This window comes from Danio rerio, chromosome 23, assembly GCF_052040795.2.
Source record: "Danio rerio strain M-AB ecotype USA chromosome 23, GRCz13ab, whole genome shotgun sequence".
In the NCBI taxonomy this organism is placed as follows: domain Eukaryota; kingdom Metazoa; phylum Chordata; class Actinopteri; order Cypriniformes; family Danionidae; genus Danio; species Danio rerio.
The window spans coordinates 27,965,316-27,987,315 of NC_141043.1; the positions used below are offsets into that span (position 1 = coordinate 27,965,316).

Here is a 22,000-nt window from a genome sequence, read left to right on the forward strand (position 1 = left end):
TATTTTCAATGCTTTATTCCATTAAGCAGGAGTATACATGAAGCCTTACTTGTATTACAAAAACATCTTCAAATTATGCAATCCAGATGCTGAATAAATCAAGACATTCTCTTACAAGAATTTGGTCATATGCTATAAGTCTGTCAGACGTCTTCTAGCTTATAGTGCCAGTCATCAGTTAACTAGTACAGGCATAATGCATTACTACAAACAAACAAACAATCATCTGACCTGAAAAGTTGGCCTCGCATTAACTACTGATCCCACAAACAAAACTAAAGAGCTTGAGTCATGTTATATTTGACACAACCAAGTCCTCTGTTTTAATTTCATTTTAAAACGCATTTAAATGAAGTATTTGATGCATCATGAAGAGATTTAAAAGGTTAAGTATTCTGAAGGGATGATTTATATGGTGAACGGTTTTAATGAAGGCTTTGATACACAGAAAGCAATGTTTACTGCAATCAGATTCAATCATGGAAACTCAAGCATGCTGAGCTTCCAATGACGTTTATTCTTACATCACATGGTACATTTGAAGTATAAAATAACCAATAAGGTCTGTTCTAGTTAAGCTAATATGGTTGAGTTTTTTTTTACATGTTTATATGAGAATAAAAGCCTAAATTAAATCCATTTAGGTCTTTTCAGAATTGGATTAAACCGCTTGATTCATATGGATTCATTTATGAACTGCATTCATTTTACAGTGAAGTGTCAACAGTTTTGGATCATCATACCTTTAATGGAGGGATAGAAATCGCTCAGATTTGATTTTAAATAGGATTTGTCTTCCAAAGAGGAATGAAAGTGAAAGTTTGTGTTTGGAAGAATGTAAGAATGGGAAGATTCATTGTTTTCTAACATACAAGACATTTCTTACTTGTTTTCCCATGCATGGAAGCTGTTTATTAACACTGAATAACTTCAAATTCCTTGATGTCTTTTTGTCTATTTTTTTTTTCTGGAGTCAACGAGTCTCCTTCATTTAGTCTTTCCTATCAGCCTCAGTGTTGGGAATCTCCACAACCACATCGGACTGATGTATAGGATACGCCTCCTGTACGCGCACCAGCAGCGTCTGCTCCATCACATCTGCTACAGTAAACTCCGTCTGCGCAACTCCATCTTCTCGTTCAGCCAGAGCAAAGCCAGTCTGTTCAGCATTCACTGCTCCATCAGTGACAGGATACGAGGCCTGCTCTCCTCCTGTTTCTGCAGCACCCTCTTGCTGGATAACTATACTAACTATGTCTGCTGGTCCTGCCTGAGCCTCTGTCTGGACCGGAAGACCGGATGAAGCAGCTGCTGCGCTCGCGTCCTCCACAACCAGGTTACGTAATCTCCTCTGTCTGGGACTGTAGTTTTCCATGCGGTTGTGGATCTGAGTGTGTCTCCGCAAATGTGCCTGGTAAAGTTAAGATGGAGACACTGAGATCTTATATGGCAAGTTGGAAATGATGCGTCATAAATATTGGTGATGCTTACCTGTCTGGTGAACTTGTAACCACAAAGTGTGCACTCAAATTTCCTCATGCCCTTGTGACGCCGTACATGAACCCGGAGCTGCTCAATGGCTGATGGGGAATCATGGGATAGAAAAAGATTATTCAAGGGGCATTTTAAACCATTGCTTATTTTATTTTGAAAATGAATGAAGATTGTATTTATGTTTGTGAATATTAATTTACATTAGAATTTAAAAATAAATAAATAAATAATTTATGTTACGATAAACATCAACTAAATGTATCTATTTTTGTTGTTTTTAATCATGTCAAGTTATAAATAAAAATAACATTTAATTTATCAAATATACAATTTAACACATTTTACATAAAATGAAATGCTTATAATGCCATTTATATTAGGGGTTGAACAACTTTAGATTTTTGGAAGTCGATTTTTATGTTATCAAAGTCAAGTCAACGTCGACTAGTCACTGCTGACGTCATCAATAAAACACAAGATGAAAATGTTTTGCAACATGCAACAATTTGCAATTTATTTGGAGCAAATATATACACATGCTGTTTGATAGCTCAAAACATGTTGCAAAAACTATGCAACATTGCAAATAGCTAGTGCAAAACAAGTGAATTGTAAACTATTTAGTTTCGAGATTAAAATCCTTAAAATCCTGTTCAAGTTGAGAATTTTTTTCCTGTTCATCTTAGATATCAGACATCACCGTGTTCATCAGAGATGATGTTTACACATGCTGTGAAGTTTGCATACCTTCATACATTCACGGATTATTCACAAAATATGTCTGCGTCTACACTTCGCAAAGGGCAATAGCTAATAAAATTACTTTTCCAGAGTTGTGTAAATGGTCAAAAAACGACTAGAGCATTATGCGACTAGCCAGTGCAACCCATAATATATATTTATATATAAACTGAATTTGTGTATTATCTAAAATAATGTATTTTATACAAATAATATTAAAATTAAAATAATTATTATTAAAATAATATTTTAGATTATTTTATATGGAAAAAAATACTTATTTACTTAAACAGGGTATATACAGGAGACAGAGAATGAAATTCAATACCTTTTAAGTCCTTTTTAAAACTCTTTTCATCCATTTTAAGACCTCATCTGTGACATTTTAACTTACAGTATATTTACTAAATACTGATTGTTTTCTGTTTAACGGAGAGAAGATTTTTTCAACACGTGTCTAACCATAATAGTTTTAATAATTAATTTCTAATAATTGATTTAATTTATCTTTGTCATGATGACAGTAAATAATAATTTTACTAGATATTTTACAAGACACTTCTATACAGCTTACTGACAATTAAAGGCTTAACCAGGTTAATGAGGTTAACTAGGAAGGTTAGGGTAATTAGGCAAGTTATTGTATAACGATGGTTTGTTCTCTAGATTATCGATAAAAATAATAATTGTCCCTAAAATGGTGTTTAAAAAATTCAAAACTGATTTTATTATAGCTGAAATAAAACAAATAAGACTTTGTTCAGAAGAAAAAAAAATACTATCAGACATACTTTGAAAATGTCCTTACTCTGTTAAACATCATTTGAAAAATATTTAAAAAAGAAGAAAAAAATTTGAAGGGGGCTAATAATTCTGACTTCAACTATATATATATATATATATATATATATATATATATATATATATATATATATATATATATATATATATATATATATACTATAGTAAGCAAAGCAATGTCAAAGCTAGCAGGATTGTATCGATTTCTGAAAAACTACACAACATCGCAATATTCAAAGATTAAATTCAAGCAAACTTTAGCATACTGATACAAAATGTAATACCGTGTAAACTAGCATTTAATACTTTTTAATACTTTTTAAGGGTCTTAAATTTCACTGAATGGATTTATCAACTTTTAACACGTTTTAAGACCCCGCAGAGACCCTGTTAAATTCCTGTAACTACCTGAAAAGCATCATTGTTCAGCCTTCTGTCTCACCTTTAAATGTTTTGTTGCAGATCTGGCAAAAGTGTGGTCGACCTTCTTGGTGTTTGCTGGCTATGTGGCGTAAGAGAGGACCTTTCTCAGTAAAGCGCTGCTCACAGAACTCACAGCTGAACGGCCGCTCTCCTGTGTGTGTGCGGTGATGTTTGTCCAGACTGGCTGCTCACACGATACAAAAGTAATCAACAAACTGCAGTGATTTGGTTTTGCTTAAGGTTTTTGTTTGTGTCTTTTGGTTGATACCTTGAGTGCGAAATGTCTTCCCGCAGAGGTGGCACTGGAAAGGTTTCTCTCCTGTATGTGTTCTTAGGTGCATGCTCAGATTGGCTTTCTGTGTAAAAGCATGATTGCAGAGCTGACACACAAAAGGACGTTCATTTCTGAAACGAAGCACAACAAATACGACTCAATAATCAATAATTCCAATGGACAAACAAAAATTGCAAAATGGATTATAGCCATATCATATTGGCTGGTATGTTACAGTGTTCCTCGTACAGTGATTTTTTTTTTTTACTATTTGTAAAAATTAAATAAATTAATAAATAAATATCTTTACTACAACTAATAAGAAGAACAACACCAACTGCAATCTAACTTGTTTCCTTGTTTGCCTGTTTTTCAAATAAATATTTGATATTAGTTTTATGGCTTTAAAAAAATCGGATTCCTTTATTAGTTTCTTCTTAAAATAAAAGGTCAATGAAAGACAAAAACCTATAATAAATACTAGTTTTCATGAAAAAACACAAACAATAACAATTATTAAACTTGTTCTTTAAAATAAATGTACTTTTATAAAATACTTTACAGATCAATAGCATTAAATTGCTAATGCTTTTTTATAATTTGATTAAATAAACAAATTGAATATTACTACTGCTGCTGCTGCTACTAGTACGACTGTAATGGCACAATTCTGAGGGCCCACGCTGTTTTGGGGCCCCCCAGAGTTAAAATTAGGGGGCTCAATCAAATCCCCTCCCCGCTCTTCAATTTTGTCCGTGACTCCCAACCCTTCGACCCTCCCCTCCACTGTTCATTTTCGTCTGCGACACCCCACTACCCTACTGCTGCTGCCGCTGCTGCTTCTACTACTACTACTACTACTACTACTAGTCGTAGTACTACTACTATTAATAATAATAATAATAATAATTATAACAACAACAACTATAATCTAATTTGTTTCCCTATTTGCCTGTTTTTTAAAGATTTTTCTATATTAGTTTTATGGCTGATGATTTATGGCAAATAATTGCTGTAAATTTTACAAAAATAGTTATCAGTTTAAAATAATGAATAAGTCAAGATTGAAATCTTCTGCCAGTCATTACCTGTGAATGGCTTTGATGTGCATCTGCAGGCCGTTGCGGCTGGAGGCTCGGTGGCCGCACTCCTCACACACAAACAGTTTCTCTCCGCGATGTTTAGAAGCTTCATGCAGACGCAGCTCAGTGCGGGACAGGAAACACTTGGGGCACAGCGGACACTAGACCAGACATGTGATAACATCACATCAGATGCCAAAAACAAATGCTACTAATATACACTCACAATGCGGCTGTAATTAGTGCTGGGCCGATAAATGATTATATATCGAATCGCTATAAAATGTATGTCAATAACAATGATAAGCTCTGGACTTTCTTACTCTATATTGATCTAAGAGTCAATCCACAAGCAGAAATGTGCATCAATGGGAATATAAAAGTGTGTTATTATTGAAAATGTATTGAATTTTCAGCCACAGAAAATTTATTGTCTGAAAATATGTTATGTCATTTAATGCACCCTCTAATTTTTTAGGCTTTTAAATGTGGAAGCATTAACAACTTATATCAAAATATATCGTTCATTATCAAAAATTATTATCAAGATTTTATTTTTACCATATCACCCAGCACTAGTTGTAATATTTCTGATAATCACGATTGTAATGTTTATTTTCATGCCTAATTTCAGATAGATAGTTATAGATTCATTTTTTAGAATTTATTAAAATATCAGTGTTTGGTATGCAGTTCAGAAACTATAGACAAAAATTATGCATCCCCTGTTCCACCACATCCTAAAGGTGCTCTATTGGATTGAGTTCTGATGACTGTGGAGGCCATTTGAGTACAGTGAACACATTGTCATGTTCAAGAAACCAGTCTGAGATGATTCACGCTTTATAACATGGTGCGTTATCCTGCTGGAAGTCGCCATCAGAAGATAGGTACACTGTGGTCATAAAGGGATGGACATGGTCAGCAACAACACTCAGTTAGGCTGTGGCATTGGCACGATGCTCAATTGATACTAATAAGCCCAAAGTATGCCAAGAATATATCCCCCACACCTTTACACCACCACCTCCAACGATGAATCGTTGATACAAGGCAGGATGGATTCATGCTGTCATGTTGTTGAACCCAAAATCTCACTCTACCATTCAAATGTCGCAGCAGAAACAGAAACATATCTGACCAGGCAACATTGTTCCAATCTTCTATTGTAGCACATCCACCTCATGTTTTGATATGTTGTGCATTCAGAGATGCTCTTCTGCATACCTCCGTTGTAACTAGTTATTTTTAGTTACTGTTGACTTTCTATGAGCTCAAACCAGTCTGACCATTCTCCTCTGACCTCTGGCATCAAAAAGTACCCAATAAAGTGGCGCTTTACAGAGTTTTTAGGAATGAATATTTGACAAAGGCCCCTGCCTCTCCCCATCAGCCAATCACTGAGCACCCTTACTCTTAGAAGACTCTTCATGTCTTCTCACTCTATTCCTTAGCATAAGTTTGTCTCAGCAGCTTTGTGAAAAGGTTTTAAGAGAAACCGTGTAACTAGAAACCTTTATTGCTATTAGGAGAACTCTAAGTCGTAAGATAAACAGTTTTGCCTAAGTGCTTAACATTAAAGTCACTTACTGCATGTGGTTTGGGAGCTCCATGGACTTTAATCATGTGGATCTTGAGGTCTCTCTTCTGCATGAACTGCTCAGGGCACGACGTGCACTAATATGACAAATAAAATCAGACTGGCACAACGTCCAATTCCAAAAAGGTCACATTTTGCGTTCACTATGGCTGACATACCTTATTGGGCATCACTCCTGTGTGCATGACTGTGTGATGACGCAGCTCTTGCCGCTTTTTAAAGGTCATGGTACATTTTGAACATGAAAACACCTGGCACGAACCCAAAATTTGACAAGTTGTATTAAGTACAGTAAGTACTAGTATGCAGCAATTGTGCTTAAATGCAATTGTTCTTCAATATCAAACTCACCAGTTCTGTTCTGGTCAGACAGTTTCTGGCTTCGTGCTCCAGCAGGTTTTCCTTTCTAAAGTAGCACTTCCCACATTTGCCACATTTAAACGGCTTTTCTCCAGTGTGTCTCCTTGCAGACCGGAAGACATAAGGAAAGGCAGAATTTCAGGTCAGACATTTGCATTACAAACCACAGTTACAATAACAAAACCTCAAAGGCCTTCATAGAGTCACTCCATGTGAAATCAAGCAGATTTCAGTAAAGTTTGTTTAGTTTTTTGCATAAATCCAAAAAAGTCTGTATTAGAGTCCTCTTTGAACATTTGACAGTGAAAGTCTGTTAACAAAGAATGTATGACTTCAATGTCTCCAATGTATAAAACTCCAATCTCTGACTTTTGGCAGTGGCTAAATGCATGTTATCCATGACTGACGTATACAACATAAGATGTAAGACACGTAGACATTCGAACGCAACATTGTAAGAGTAATAAACTGTATAACTTTATACAGTAATACCAGACAACGTTATAAAGTAAAAAAAAATCTCAAAACTATATTAAAGGTCCCGTGGAGTGCTTTGAAATGTACATATTTATTCCATGTTTGATGTAATCTCAACTGAAAAATGAAGAGAAGGTGGGACATAGAGTAGCTCTTCCCCTCCCAATAGTTTTTGCTTTTATTTCATTCTAATTGCAACCATCAATAATGGCGGTGGCTAAGTAAACGTTATGCTTGACTTACAACATATGAAGCATTATTGGTAACATTGTAAGAGTAATAAACTGTATAACGCTATACTGTATTGTCAAGCCAACTTGTTTTCTTGTTTATCGTCGTCTTCTGTGTGGTAAGTGAGGTGCAAGTGACAAGACTTTTGTCTAAGCAAAGTCAGACCTTACTGTCCTAATTAAATAATTAAAAATCAAGGAATTTAATTTAGTAAAATAAGAATAATCTAGAGGCCTTTACCTTTCATATAAGCCATTTCTGATACCAAATGATTAACAAAAGGTCAAGTTATTATTTGTTGTTCCTAAAACTTGTATAGGCGACAAGACTTTTGTCAGGTAGTGTATGGTAGTGTATAAATACACACATCCATTGTATATATGTATATACATATAAAAAAAAAATATTTTTGTAGATTTACATACCAAAAAAAGCTATATAAACATAAAAACATATGTAGAGATTTTTAAAGTATGTACATGCATTTGTATGTATTGTATTTATTGTGTAAATACTGAATTTTATTTTTACTCAGTCACGCTTGAATGTTAATAAGCACTAAAAACAAATATAGGTCAATTTGCATAAAACCAATACTTCTTATCACAAAGGGATGTACCTGTTGTGTACTTTGAGGTAATATTTGCTGAGAAAAGTTTTGTGACACGTTGGACACTGGACGGCCCCTTTCTTGCTGTCTTTTGACGTTCCTTCCCCATTCTTTTTATTGCTACTTTTCTCTTTTCGTTTTCCCCGTGGAGTCTTTGTGCTTGAGCAAGGTGAATCATGAGGCACATACTCTTCATCAGTTCCCTCAATAATAATATCCACACTTCCACCTCTGTCACTGTCATCGTCATTATTGGCAGCATCCTCAACATCATCATCGTCATCATTTTGGTCATCAACAGATATATCCACCTGAAAACAGAGAGTGAAACGGCCATTTCTGATCCAAAAGAAATTTGAGATGTTTTAGTGTGTGTGTGTGTGTGTGTGTGTGTGTGTGTGTGTGTGTGTGTGTGTGTGTGTGTGGCCCAGTTGGACAATTGGAATTGAAAAAACAAAAAACAAAAATGTAGTTATTTCTTAACCACATATCTTAATGTGTCAAAAAAGGAAAACTCTGGATGTATAGACTTTTTTTCAACATAATGTTTCTTTTTTATGTTTAACATTGTTAAATGTATATTTATTATAAAGAAAACTACATGAATAATCAAAATATATATATATATATATATTTGTTTGCTTATGGTCCAAATGAATTAAGTATGACTCCCATTCACCCTAATGCGTTTCTGTTACAAAACCTTAAGTTCTATGTCTATTTAGAAATATTATGTCCACTCACACTTTCTTCTGTAAATAGTTTTTGTGTAAATGGAAGATTATGTAAAGGGATATATTGCTATAATTATCATAAGGAATTGTGTAATAGTTTTTAGTTTTCTTTTCCTGATTAGGGAATTTAATTTAAGAAACTTGCTGTAAAATGACTAACAGCTGTTATGAAATAAACATCCAACATGTGTATTTGTATATATTTTTTAAAAATATTGATTGGATGGGTGTTGGCCAGATTGTGTAACTTTACTTCAACAACTTTTAAAACGTAGACCTGTTGAAAATTATTTAAAACCTACAAGATGATATTATTGTGAATGTAAGGCTTTTTAAGGTCTAAAATTTAGTTTTTGAAATTTAAGACATTTTAAGACTCTTTAAGACCTTGCAGACAACCTACATATAGTACCTCAGTAGTCTGGGTAGTCTCACTTGCATCCTCATGTCTGGGATGATCTCCATCTTCAGTAGCTCCAGTCTCCTGCTCTTTGTCTTCTACAAATGATGCTTTTCTCCTTCCCACTCCTAGTCTGGTAACAACAGAAATTTGACTTTCACCAACCAGTCGACTGGGCCCTTTTACACGTCTTCCAGAACGTGTGACAGTAGTAGACTTTAATGCAGGAGGCTCATCATCGCTTGCTGTACTCAACTTAAATGCATCAGCTTTATTTTTGGTCCTCTGTCCAGATCTAGTCTTTTTATTCGGAGTCTGATCAGGCTGAGGCTCTGAAAGCAGTGGTTTTGATGGATCACCTTCATTCAGGTCAGGAGTTTTTATACCCTGGCAGGGTATAAGAAAAACAGGCACCGATAATCCGCTGGCTGCATTTTGGACTTTTTCCAGATTGCTGTCGTCTAGCTGGAGATCACCAGTGTAGAAGAAATTCAGCAGTAGCTCGAGTCCATCATCGGGACACTCTAAAGGGAGGTCAAACTTTATAGATGGTGTTTTTGAGGTGGGTTCCTGGAACAACTGGCTGAAGCAGGCCAGGACATTGCGATGGGCCAGATGCACCTGTCCGCTCGCTGTGCACAGCATGGCATCACAGAAATGGCCAAAAGCTCTCTGCTTGTTGAGCAAAGACAGCACCCGCTGAGCATGAGAGGAGCCTTCTGCAAGTTTCTCCATCTAGACAAGCAGATGACAAGCTGATTTCAATAGTGATTTTATTTTAATTTAATTACACATTTGTTAACTGATGTTTAAAAGGCTATGTTTAAATTAGAATTAAAATAAATACTTTAGTTCTAACCATTATGTTTTCATATTGCAAGTCTAGACAATTCCTTAATATTTAATTAAAATAACATTGTTCACTAGTTTGATTCATGAATTAGGACAGAATAATTCTGCACATTTTTATTTGAATTGTAAATATTTTTTTAAATGAAGGTCGACGCAGTGGTGCAGTAGGTAGAGCTGTCGCCTCACAGCAAGAAGGGCGCTGGTTCAAGCCTCAGCTGGGTCAGTTGGCATTTCTGTGTGGAGTTTGCATGTTCTCTCCACATTCGCGTGGGTTTCCTCTAGGTGCTCCGGGGACTGTGGAGTTTCCCCCACAGTCCAAAGACATGTGGTACAGGTGAATTAGGTAGGCTAAATTGTCTGTAGTGTATGAGTGTGAATTAGTGTGTATGGATGTTTTCCAGAGATGGGTTGCAGGAAGGAGCGGAGTCTGGATGCAGACTGGGTGCAGTGCAATCTGATCTGCATCAAATGCTTTTTATTGCGCTCACCTAACCCCACCCCTAACCCTACCTGTCACAGTAACGTCACTCAATCCATTGAGAGCATTGTGTCTGACATCCCATCGCTGAGTGATGCAATCTCAGCTTGCATCATAAAGGCTGCATCCAGATACTATTGGCTGCAAGGGCATCCGCTGCGTAAAACATATACTGATATTTATGATAATAATAAATCATGCTTATAATTATAAAGCCCTTGTGAAAGAAATAAAAGGACTGTGTGATACAATAAAAGGACCATCTTGACTTTTTCTTATATTTAATGAAAATATGTTTGTAAGGAATATTATAGAAATTATAGAACTACAACTCATCGAAATCATAAAATAGTACTATTCTACTGCAATTGTGTCTACTGAATATTGTTCTTTGTTTTTTTCTGTATAGATATATTTTATAAGATAAATAAAATAAACTAAAACATGTATTAATCAGTGCTGGACAAAAATTAATTGTGATTAATCGCATCCAAAATAAAAGTTTGTGTTGACATAATATATGTGTGTGTACTGTGTATTTTTATTATGTACATACAGTTAAAATCAGAATTATTAAATTATTATTTCCCATATTATGTTTAACAGAGCAAGGAAATTTTCACAGTATGTCTGATAATATTTTTTTCTTCTGGAGAAAGTCTTTGCTTTGCTAGAATAAAAGCAGTTTTTAATTTTTTTAAAAAGCCATTTTAAAAACAAAATTGTTTCGACTATAAACAGAACAAACCATTGATATCCAATAGCTTACCTAATTACCCTAACCTGCCTATTTAACCTAATTAACCTAGTTAAGCCTTTAAATGTCACTTTAAACTGTATAGAAGTGTCTTGAAAAATATCTAATATGTTTTACTGTCATCATGGCAAAGATAAAATAAATCAGTTAATAAAACTATTATGTTTAGAAAAAACATATATTTTATATGTAAATATAAATAAACATTTTCTTATATATTTGTTACAATTTTGTTACTTAGTTATATATATATATATATATATATATATATATATATATATATGTGTGTGTGTGTGTGTGTGTGTGTGTGTGTGTGTGTGTGTGTGTGTGTGAGTGTGTATACATACACATAGAAAAATAAAAGTGTACACAATATATAAATATAATACCCACATATTCTTGTCGGCTTAGTACCTTTATTAATCCAGGGTCACCACAGCAGACTGAACCGCCAACTTATCCAGCAAGTTTGTATGCAGCGGATGCCCTTCCAACTGCAACCCATCTCTGGGAAACATCCACACACACTCATACACTACAGACAATTTAGCCTACCCAATTCACCTGTACCTCATGTCTTTGGACTGTAGGGAAAACCGGAGCACCCGGAGGAAACCCACACGAAGGCAGGGAGAACATGCAAACTCCACACAGAAACGCCAACTGAGCCGAGGTTCGAACCAGCGACACAGCGACCTTCTTGCTGTGAGGCAACAGCACTACCTATTGCGCCACTGCCTCGAAACCACCCACATTTATTATATAAAAAAATTACTGTGTATTTGATATTTTTTATTAAATAATAAATATAAAATAAACATATTATATATAACATATTAAATAGCATATTATATATAATACATTCAGATTAGTTGTTTTATGTTGAACACTAAAATTATAAATACAATTATACAAAATACACCAAAATAATATGTTAAAGTTCAATATTATTTAAAAACAACTATGCATATAAAATGTAATACATTGTTTTGTTAAGTAAAAATGTGTGTAAACTAGAGCTCATGCAACTTTAAATACTTCACAAATCATAACATTCTGCATTTTTACTACAAGCATAGCTGCTTTTTGCGAAATCTGGTTCACACAGAAAAATTACACAGAATAATCCTACACATAATCATCCAACCTATGCTCATTAATGTTTTAGAAAGCCACGATTAGCGACTATTGGATTAATGTAATGTGTATCACCTAAACGTTAACCTCGATGTCCGCATTTTAATGACGCTCCCTAAAGCACTCGCTCACAATCAACTCTGTATTACTCACCTTTACCGTAAATTAGAAAGTTGCTCCCATATTTCAGTTATACCTCGAAAATCCACATACACGCGTAGTGTAATTTACTGAGTAAGAGTTAAATTATACTGCATCAAATGCTTAATTTGGGCTAAACAACAAGAAGCCATGTTGAAACAGAAACGGGAAGTGACGTTTCGATATTGTTGGAGGTGGTTGGCCATTCACAGATTACACTAGGTTCGTATTTTTTCAAACGTGAATAAGTGGAATAGTTTAGCTCATATAGTCAACATGTACACAAATTAGTCAATTTCATAAACACTTTAAAATTTAGGGTCAAGTTTTTTTATTATGACGTTTTAATTAGAGTGGTAGTATAGAATCCTTTCTCGCTTAAACTCCGGTAAATCTATTGTTGTCCAGTAGACGGCTGTGAGCGCACATCGCTGCACGAAATTGTTCTCGTTAGCCACAGAGTATCTTTAACATATTTATGCTTCGTCTCACATATGCATCAGAAAGTGATAATGCAGTATTAAAGCTGATCAAAATAAATAACTAGGTCTCGATTAGTGAAGAGGATCTCCAACAGCATCGTGTAGCGTGATATCTGTTCACATGGAGCCAGTGGCACTTACACAGAAACTACAGCAGCTTATCTGAAACTCTTATATTACGTGTTTTACGTCTTTGTTTGTTCTCAAGTCTGGTTTATCATCGGCTACAGCGGATTCTCACTTTAAACAGGTTAGTGCGGACACGTTTAGCAACAACAACAACCACGACAGTAGCTTTCAGTTTCATATTCTAACAATAGGTGATCTTACTGGTGATTTCTAACTGTTAATGTTAAGTCAATAATAATTGATGTGGTGGTTAACTTACAACATGTATCACTAACTGAATAAAGAACAGACATAAAAACAATACACGTTTGTTAACTTGACCAACATACTGATGTCTATCCATCCATCCGTCCAACGTTATAAGATAACGTTAGATCATCTATCAATCCGTCTAACGTTATCTTTCAAATGAAGAAACGTCATTTAGTTTGGCTGGAGAAATAATTCAAAATAATGTTAAGGTCAAATAAATTACACCCCTTTAGAAATAACTTATTTGGCTTCTGAACAAACCACTGCTGTCTAATGACTTGTGTAGTTAAGCTAATTAACCTAGCCTTAAAGTTGCAGTTTAAGCTGAATATAAGTAAATAAAATAAAATATACTGATTCTGGCATCATGGGAACAAGAAAAGAATGAGTGATTAAACTATGTCAAAAACTTTTATCTCTTAAAAGTGAGCAGGGGTAGCTTAACTAATGTGTTGGTGCTCTCTTTGGGTAAGGGATTTATCAGAATAAACATCATAAATCAGTCCAAGGCACGCGAAAAATGTGGAAAACAACATTAAAAGCCTTTATTGAGAGGGCTAATCCTTATAAAAAAAACTATGCGTTTCGCCAATGAACTGCCTTCATCAGGGTAACGGATATTTTTTAGCTTTTATTCTGCAATTCTGCATTTTTTATTAACTTCAAGTAGGCATGGGGCAGTTTAAGATTCTGACCGTATGATAAGATTAGATAAAAATATCAGTTTTACAGTATTTTGATTACTGCTCTAAATATATTCTTTTCAATGTCTGCGTAAAAACACATTTGATCCCAATATATTTTATTTTGAGAAACACTTAAAATATTTTGGAACAGTAAACATGTCAGGCTAAATAATTCAAATGAATAAATTACATCTGCTGTCTTCATTAGTTTCCAAAAGACAGATGTTTTCTGCTGCAGATACTATTGTCCTTAAAAAAAAAAGTAAATAAAAAATCTGAACGTATAGCAAAAAATGTTGGTGGTTTTAAAACTTTGGCTTTTACAAACCGCGCTATACCTTGAAACAGTTATCGTCCCATACCTAACTTCAAGTAATTCTGTCATAACTACGCATTTGTTCACAGGTGTTTCCTAGCTCTGGATTTATGTCGTTTTTAGTCTCGTTGGGGGTCAGCGGATGACAATGAAAGTACACAAGGTTCATTCTCGGTCCCAACAGAGGCAGCGAAATGCATCTAAACAACATGGCAAGAATAAGTGGAACAAAAAAGTGCGCAGCCTGGACTCAACGCTCCTTAATACCAGCTCAGGAACTGCAAAGTTGGAACAACAGATAGCCAAAAAGGAGAAACCGGCAATAAAACGGTTGAAGAAGTTGTATGCGAAGCCTGTGACTCTTCTCTCTGATAACAACTGTGCAGACGAGGATAAAGTTAAACCCACTTCTGTGACTTTTGCTCATGTCCACACAAATGGAGGCACAGAACTGGATGACAGCAGCAGATCAGTGGACTCACAAGAATGGAGTGAATATGCCAACAGTGTTCTTCAGAACGGCATGGAGACTTCAACATTACCTGACTCAGACCAGGCGGAGGATGGGCTTCAATTCCATGCCCACCTTGATCATACCAAGAACCGTGCAGTGTTAGTCATGAAACAAAGTCAGGTAGGTTTACAGTACTCGAATACCAGAATGTCTAAATTTTGAATTTTTAGTTGTGTTTTTATGTATATCCACACAAGAATGGCCATTATAATTCGCTTGTTAAGTGTGACGTCATGCAAAGCAGTTTCCAGGTCCAATCCACATATATATTTATTATTATTATTATTTATTTATTTATATATATTTTTTTAATGCCCTATATCTGATAGCTAGAAAATGACAAATGTTTTATAAGTTGTTAAAATATTGGTGTCTGTAATGCTGCAAGTCCAGAGTTTGTTGTGTACACCATGATTTTAAATAAAATTCTCACTTTTTAATCTGTGCTATGACTAAAAAGGGAAAAAGTGGTCATAAACCAATATTTTCTTAATTCAGATGAGTAGCGGTTTGGACCTGGAAACAGTATTTTAGGGAGTTATGTACTTGTTATATATTGTTATGAAGTTTATATTGTCATGTCACAACTTAACAAGTGGATGTTCATAAATTCTTCACCTAATGCAATAATACTGTGCCCTCCACTAATATTGACACCCTCTGTAACCTTTTGATATAATAAAAAAAAAATTCCTCAATGACAAAACAGCATAGTTTTATATGTATATTATAATAACAAAAACACATCTTTATGGATGTATGGATGTCAATTATTGGCACCCATTCAGTTTTGGAGTATATCTCCATTGGTAATTTACATTTTTAGTACACCTGTCTGCTCAGGAGCAGTAACATGTTGAACCACGATGTCCTGTTTTACAGGGGTAAAAAACTAAGGTAATGCACAGTCTAAAACGCTCATTCATCATAATTACTAAAACCTAAGAACAGAGCTGTGATTTATGGCTAAATGATGATGAGCTTTATAAAATGGTTATTGGTTAGGGCTGCTCAATATATATGGTTTCAGCATTAATGTTCACATCTGCAATCGTCACTTTACAAAATTTGCAATATTGAGTCTGGATTATAGTTGACCAGGAGCTACAGAATAGTATTATTTCTGTATTTATATGTAATTTATGCAAAAACAACCAACGATTTTCTCACTTTGAATTAATGTCTTGTTTCTAGTTCAAATATCTACATTTCAAAGTGAGGTCTATTTTACTTAGACCACTAACAGGTAATTTCACTTGTTTTAAAGAAAAAACTTAATCAACTAATTTACAATTAAAAAACAAAACAATATTTTTACTTTAAGAATTTGTAGAAATTTGGACTAGAAGCAAGACAAAGAGAAACTTTTTTTTGCATTGTGATTTTTCTGTTTTTTGTACCTGAATACCGTTAGACTCCACAGAAAACGGTCAAATAGTGCTATTTGAACTATATCGTAAAACTGTTTTCATATCACAATATTTATTGCAAAAAAATTAAATATCCCAATATATTTTCCAACATCGTGCAGCCCTTTTAGTGGCTATAACAAGACAGCAAAAGCTTTGTGATCAAATTCCCATTTCCACATGCACAGCAAGGTGTTACGAGTCAGCCTAGAAGTCTTATCACAAAAAAACTCCTATAAATCACGAACAGAGAACTGCAGATGTTAGTTGAGATCAGAAAGGCTCCAAAAGTACAATCTAAAGTAATTAATTTTCACAGTTGTCTATCTTCATATTAACCATGGTTGCCAATATAAGTAAATGGTGCTGTATACGAGGTTGTCATCAAACCATTGATGAAATTAAATGAGAACACATTGGCACTGTCAGCCAATTTGTATGTTTTGGTTGGTTTACCAGTAGTTTATGCTAGTTTTGTCTCTGCAGGTCTTGTGTTTTCGTGGGAAGTGCCTGCTCACTTGCCTCTATGGTCATGTAGAAGTGCTGGGCTTCACCATAGAGGAGGGTCAACAGCCTTACCCTCTGTTTTCACCACCGACCCACTGCCCGCTCACCATCAATGCCTTAGGAAACAACCAGTCCTCCAGCAAGAACAAGAAAGAGGGCCAGCTGGAAGCAAAAGCCATTGTTCGCAAATATTTCACAACAGGTAGCACTTTCACTTATAATCTTAATGACTTTCTTTCTCTCAAATCTGATTTTAAGGCAAAATATTCCAGGTTAAAATTTTACAATTATTTAATAATAATAATGATTTGTTGATTGGGTGTTTTTTTTTTTTTTCAAAATAAAACATGAATTCTGTCTAGAATTTTTTTTTAAATTGAAATGGCTTTAGTTTACTTTCATTCTAAAATAAACAGACATAAATTAACAAATAAAATTGATAAAAGAAAATACCAAAATAGAAATGCAAGCACACAAATTGTTTAGTTTACTTTAATTTAAATTTAATTTTACCTAAATCTAAAATAAACATCCCTAAATTAACAAATTAAATTGTTTAATACATTTTTTTAAATGAAATGAACATATAAAAATGTAAACAAATAAAAAAATATATGCTAATAAATGAATAATAATACTAACAAATATTAATAGTTACATAAATACATACATTAAGTTACGTTAGTTACTCTGTCCTAAAAAAACACAGTTTTTAATGCATTTCTTGAGTGCAAATGTAAATGATGGATAAAGCCAAGTTGAAAATAGGAAATTATGAATTGTTTACAATAATTTTATCAAAATACTTTAGTCCTAGGCTTTAACTGAGGGGATATTTTATCCCCCTTTATCTCAGAAAAATCTTTGTCATAAAGACATTCTTTATGAAAAGCTAAAATATCAAAACAGTCCATGAAAAAAATGTTTCTGCACAGATTTTTTTCTGCACCTATTTTCCAAAGATCAGCTGCAATTTTTCTCTCTTTTTGTCTTTTCTTTTTGTAGAGCCGAGTAAAAAGCTGATGAATGAGGTGGATTCGGATTCCTGTGTGGTGCTTCTGGAGTCTCTGGACACACCACTCACTCGCTTTCTCACCAGCTTTTCTGAACTCACTGAGCTATTCGGCCTCAACTCGGTAAATATAGTGCTATTTCAGATATTACACTCTGACATTTTAGTCACTGATGTGTCTGTTGCTATGTTAGAATGATGAGGTTTTATGTGCAGAGGCGGCTGTAAAAAGGCATTTGTAGTTTGACTCTTCAGAAGAATGTAAACACTGACTGTTGCCTTTGACGTTGTTTGTTTGAACACCCTGGCATAGCAACATGGATATATTTGTGTTTGTTTATTCGTCCTGCAGAAGGAGTTGAAGTCTCAGGCTGCAATCTATAGCCCTGTTCTGTCCGCTGTGGGTGTAACGGCTCTGCGTGGGCCTTGTGCACAGGGTCTGGTCATGTCACGCAGCTACAAAGAAACTATAAGCAGTTTGCTCAGTGCCTGGGCAGGTAAATAATGTAAAAGAAAATTGAGAGGTAGTTAATCCAAAAAAAAAAAAAAAATTGACTTTTTTTATATCCTTACCAAACCTGCATGTATTTGTAAAATAAAAAATAAAATAAAAATAAAAAAGTTATCAGCAAAAATTGTTTTCTTTTATGTTAACCAAAGCTCTTTGGGCATTTTTCAAATTATCTTCTTTTTTTAGTTCTTTATCAGACTGTCACACTGATTTGGAATGACTTGAGGGTAAATAATTTACAGTTTTATTAAGATTTGAAGGCTTTTGTGGACGAAACTTTAGGAAATAAATTGGAATGGAAATGAATGTATAATTAAAAAATAAATCTATTAATTTTATTAAATAAAAACAACATTGCTGTACTAAATATACAGACATAGGCAAAATTATTAAGCTCCTGTGAAAAATTAAATCTTTAAAAAAAATTCCCAAGGTATGTTTAATGTAGAGAAGATTTTCTGTCACATTTTAACATAATATTTTTTAAGATTTCTAATATAACCAGTTTCTAATAACTAAATTATAATACATTTATTTTGTCTTTGCCATGGTGACAGTACATACAGTATTAGTTATTTTGCTAGATTCCTGCTTTGAAGCACAATTAAGCCTTAACTTGGTTAAATAGGCAGGTCATGTCATTTAGGCAAGTCATTGAAACAGTGGTTTGTTCTGCAGCCAATTGGGATAAAATAATATTGACAGGGCTCAACAATATGCACTGCCCGATGGCCCGGGGCCAGTGTGCCAGATTTTTCCCGTGACTTGGTAACAACCAGTACACTGAAGAGACAGCAACATCAAGTTATGATGCTAAAAGAAAACGTCTGTTTCTAACGGCTTGGGTACAACAAGGCAAAAAATAAATACATTAAGTGCTGTTTTGCATGTCAGCCATAAATAATTTTGTTAAATAATTTAAAACTGCAATAAAATACTTGCAAATTTTCTATACTGCTCTTTTTGTTTGCATAACACTTTTTTATTTTTATTTTTCTCATTACACATTTATTAACATTTTTTAATTCTACATTTGAATTTTAGATTTTTCAAACGTTATTTTTGACACATTTAAAAAAATGTGGCTAAGAAATATCAATTCTCTTTTTTAATTACAAAAATTGTATATTAAATTATAGGCCTAATAATTTTGCCTTCAACTGTATATCCCAACTAATTCAAATAAAAAAAATTTCTTACAACTGTGTCAGTATCCTTACTTAAATGATTACAGAACTGCATTATTATTTTACTTTTTTATATGCTTAGTTTTTATTGATTTTTAGGAACATTTAACCGGTGGGAACAAAACAAACAAACATTTATTATTATTATTGTTATTATTATTATTATTATTGTTATTATCATCGTCATCATCATCAGTGATAAAGCATGTGATGAATGTGTTCTGTCTAAAGCTATGTAATTAATTTGTCTTTTGGTTGTTGTTTTTTTTCTATCGTTCCCTAGGGGAATTCGACCGTTGTCCCATAATTCTTGTGTGTGGAGGCAAATCTTCTGGCAAGTCCACCTTTAATCGGCACCTAATCAACAGCCTGCTAAATCAGTGAGTTCAAGTGATTCAGTTTTACAATTAGAAAATGAATTGAACATAATCTTGTTTTTGAAGGCTAGTCTGCAATACAGGTTTTGTGTATAAACTTCTTTCTATTTTTAAAAGCGATGTTTGTTTTCTTCCATGTGTAGTACTGCGAGTGTGGAGTATTTGGAGTGTGATTTGGGCCAGACTGAGTTCACCCCTCCTGGATGTCTTTCCTTGTGCACAGTTACAGAACCACTGCTTGGTATGTATCATATACCATCTTCTCTGTTATTTCTATGTAAATCCACACTGTGTTATATTTAGCTTGTTTTCTTACACACCCAAACAAATGAATGTTGATTGGTGTCGTTCTGTTTCAGGGCCTCCTTTCACACACCTGCGTGACCCAGAGCACATGGTGTATTACGGTCAGGCAGATTGTCAGTCTGACATCGATCGATATCTGGAGTCCCTCAAATCCCTCTGGCGCAACGTCAGTGGAGAGAGTCCTGTTATCATCAATACTATGGGCTGGATCAGAGGTCAGCAATGACTAAATATTGCACGTGAAACACTATAAAATTAGACTGTTGATTTGACTAGCAGAAATTTTGACAAATTCGTAATATTTAAGATCACAGACCACCAGATAAATAAGGTCCAACCCCAGATGCCAGATCCTGTCAGAAAATATCAGTTTTTATTAGTATCCAAATAACCAGCCAACAGAGCTGCTGAATACCCAAAATCTGTTAATAGGCTCGTAAACATACTACCTGAAACTGAATTAGCAGCCTTCTGTCAGCCAAGGATTTGAATGTGAAGTGCAGAAGCAGGAGATAAAGTAATGATGATAGAAAAAAAGATGAGCAGAGTTTATTGAATAATCTTAGTCATTGAATAATTGAATAATCTTAATCATTTAGTCATACGATTATAATAAGGTGGGAAGGAAAATAAACAAAGCAATACATGAAAAATAGTAATAATAAAATATAAAAATTACAAATAATTATATTTATTAACTAATAAAATTATTAACTAATAAATTCATTTTCTTTTTGGCTTAGTCTCTTTATTAATCAGGGGTCGCCACAGTGAAATGAACCGTCAACTTATCAAGCATGTTTTGCACAGCGAATGCCCTTCCGCCACCCTAACTAATAAATTATTATAGATATATAATTCATGTCTAAGGCTTTGCAGAGACTTTTTTTATATATATTTGCAGGCTAAAAGTACTTATTTTGTGATGGCTTTTCTCCAAATGTAATGCATTATTTGGTTTAATTCTAAGGTTAAAATTAGGGATGTAACGGTATTGTAAATACCGTCATACCGCAATATTCATTTTTTTCGATATTACCGTAGTCGCATGACTCAGTAAAACTATAGGTCTTCTGAGAAAATTTGCTCAGGCGAATGAAGCGAACGGGAGGTAGCGAAAACTACAATTCCCATCAGCCCAGGCTTTGCCATCATCCCTTGCGGTCTGTTGTCACTACAGATACAGTAATTCGGAAATGGAATGTGCTGCTAGAAGCGGGCATCAAAAAGAGCTGGAAATGATCGAACCTGAAGCGGGTGTTGTTGCCGCACGCGTACTGAATAGCGGTGTTGTCGCGCGCGTTCTGATCAGCTGTGTTGTCGCGCGCGTTCTGATCAGCTGTGTTGTCACGCGCGTACTGAATAGCGGTGTTGTCGCGCGCGTACTGAATAGCGGTGTTGTCGCGCGCGTTCTGATCAGCTGTGTTGTCGCGCGCGTACTGTAAAGCGGGGACGGGGGGTTGAGCGCGCATACTGAAGGGCGGGACGGAGGGTGTGACACAGGACAATGTTCAGATTGATACAGACATGAGACCTCTATCTCATTCATGGCTTGTCCTCTCAAGTGGGGGAAAGACAATGCACAATGTTACCCACTGCTGTCAACCTGGGCCAAGTCATATCTCTCTTGTCCCAGAAACCTCAGTCCCAAATGAGAGGGGTTTTTTCTGTTGCAGGGGACATTGTAAATACCCAGAGATACCAGCTTTTACCAGATTAT

At 34.7% G+C, this 22,000-nt stretch overlaps 2 protein-coding genes across 3 annotated transcripts in view; one reads left to right on the top strand and one right to left on the bottom strand.

Annotated features, from left to right (window-relative positions):
• zbtb48 (zinc finger and BTB domain containing 48) lies at window positions 1–12,765 on the bottom strand. Its single transcript, XM_087307177.1, has 11 exons — window positions 12,605–12,765; window positions 9,240–9,962; window positions 8,103–8,404; window positions 6,767–6,878; window positions 6,574–6,666; window positions 6,406–6,492; window positions 4,822–4,976; window positions 3,728–3,864; window positions 3,479–3,643; window positions 1,492–1,580; window positions 1–1,411 (listed from the first exon to the last, which is right to left on the bottom strand). The coding sequence occupies exons 2-11, from the start codon at window positions 9,960–9,962 to the stop codon at window positions 992–994; spliced, it is 2,283 nt and encodes a 760-aa protein (XP_087163303.1). The 5' UTR covers window positions 12,605–12,765; the 3' UTR covers window positions 1–991.
• The window catches only part of nol9 (nucleolar protein 9), a 15,739-nt gene continuing 6,498 nt past the window's right edge, over window positions 12,760–22,000 (top strand). Inside the window, 8 exon segments of one of the 2 annotated variants that reach the window (NM_001442822.1) lie at window positions 12,760–12,814; window positions 14,547–15,091; window positions 16,867–17,089; window positions 17,893–18,023; window positions 18,252–18,396; window positions 19,881–19,977; window positions 20,118–20,215; window positions 20,334–20,495. In NM_001442822.1, the coding sequence (NP_001429751.1) occupies window positions 14,600–15,091; window positions 16,867–17,089; window positions 17,893–18,023; window positions 18,252–18,396; window positions 19,881–19,977; window positions 20,118–20,215; window positions 20,334–20,495 (1,348 nt within the window). In that variant the 5' untranslated portion in view covers window positions 12,760–12,814; window positions 14,547–14,599. 2 annotated transcript variants of the gene reach the window in all.

Excerpts from the sequence above, each read along its gene's own strand:
- zbtb48 (XM_087307177.1), bottom strand. The coding sequence starts at position 9,962 with ATGGAGAAACTTGCAGAAGGCTCCTCTCATGCTCAGCGGGTGCTGTCT. Across the intron at positions 4,977-6,405 it reads GAGCTCCCAAACCACATGCA|TGTCCGCTGTGCCCCAAGTG; the intron begins GTAAGTGACTTT and ends TGTCTGGTCTAG. Across the intron at positions 1,412-1,491 it reads GTTACAAGTTCACCAGACAG|GCACATTTGCGGAGACACAC; the intron begins GTAAGCATCACC and ends TAACTTTACCAG.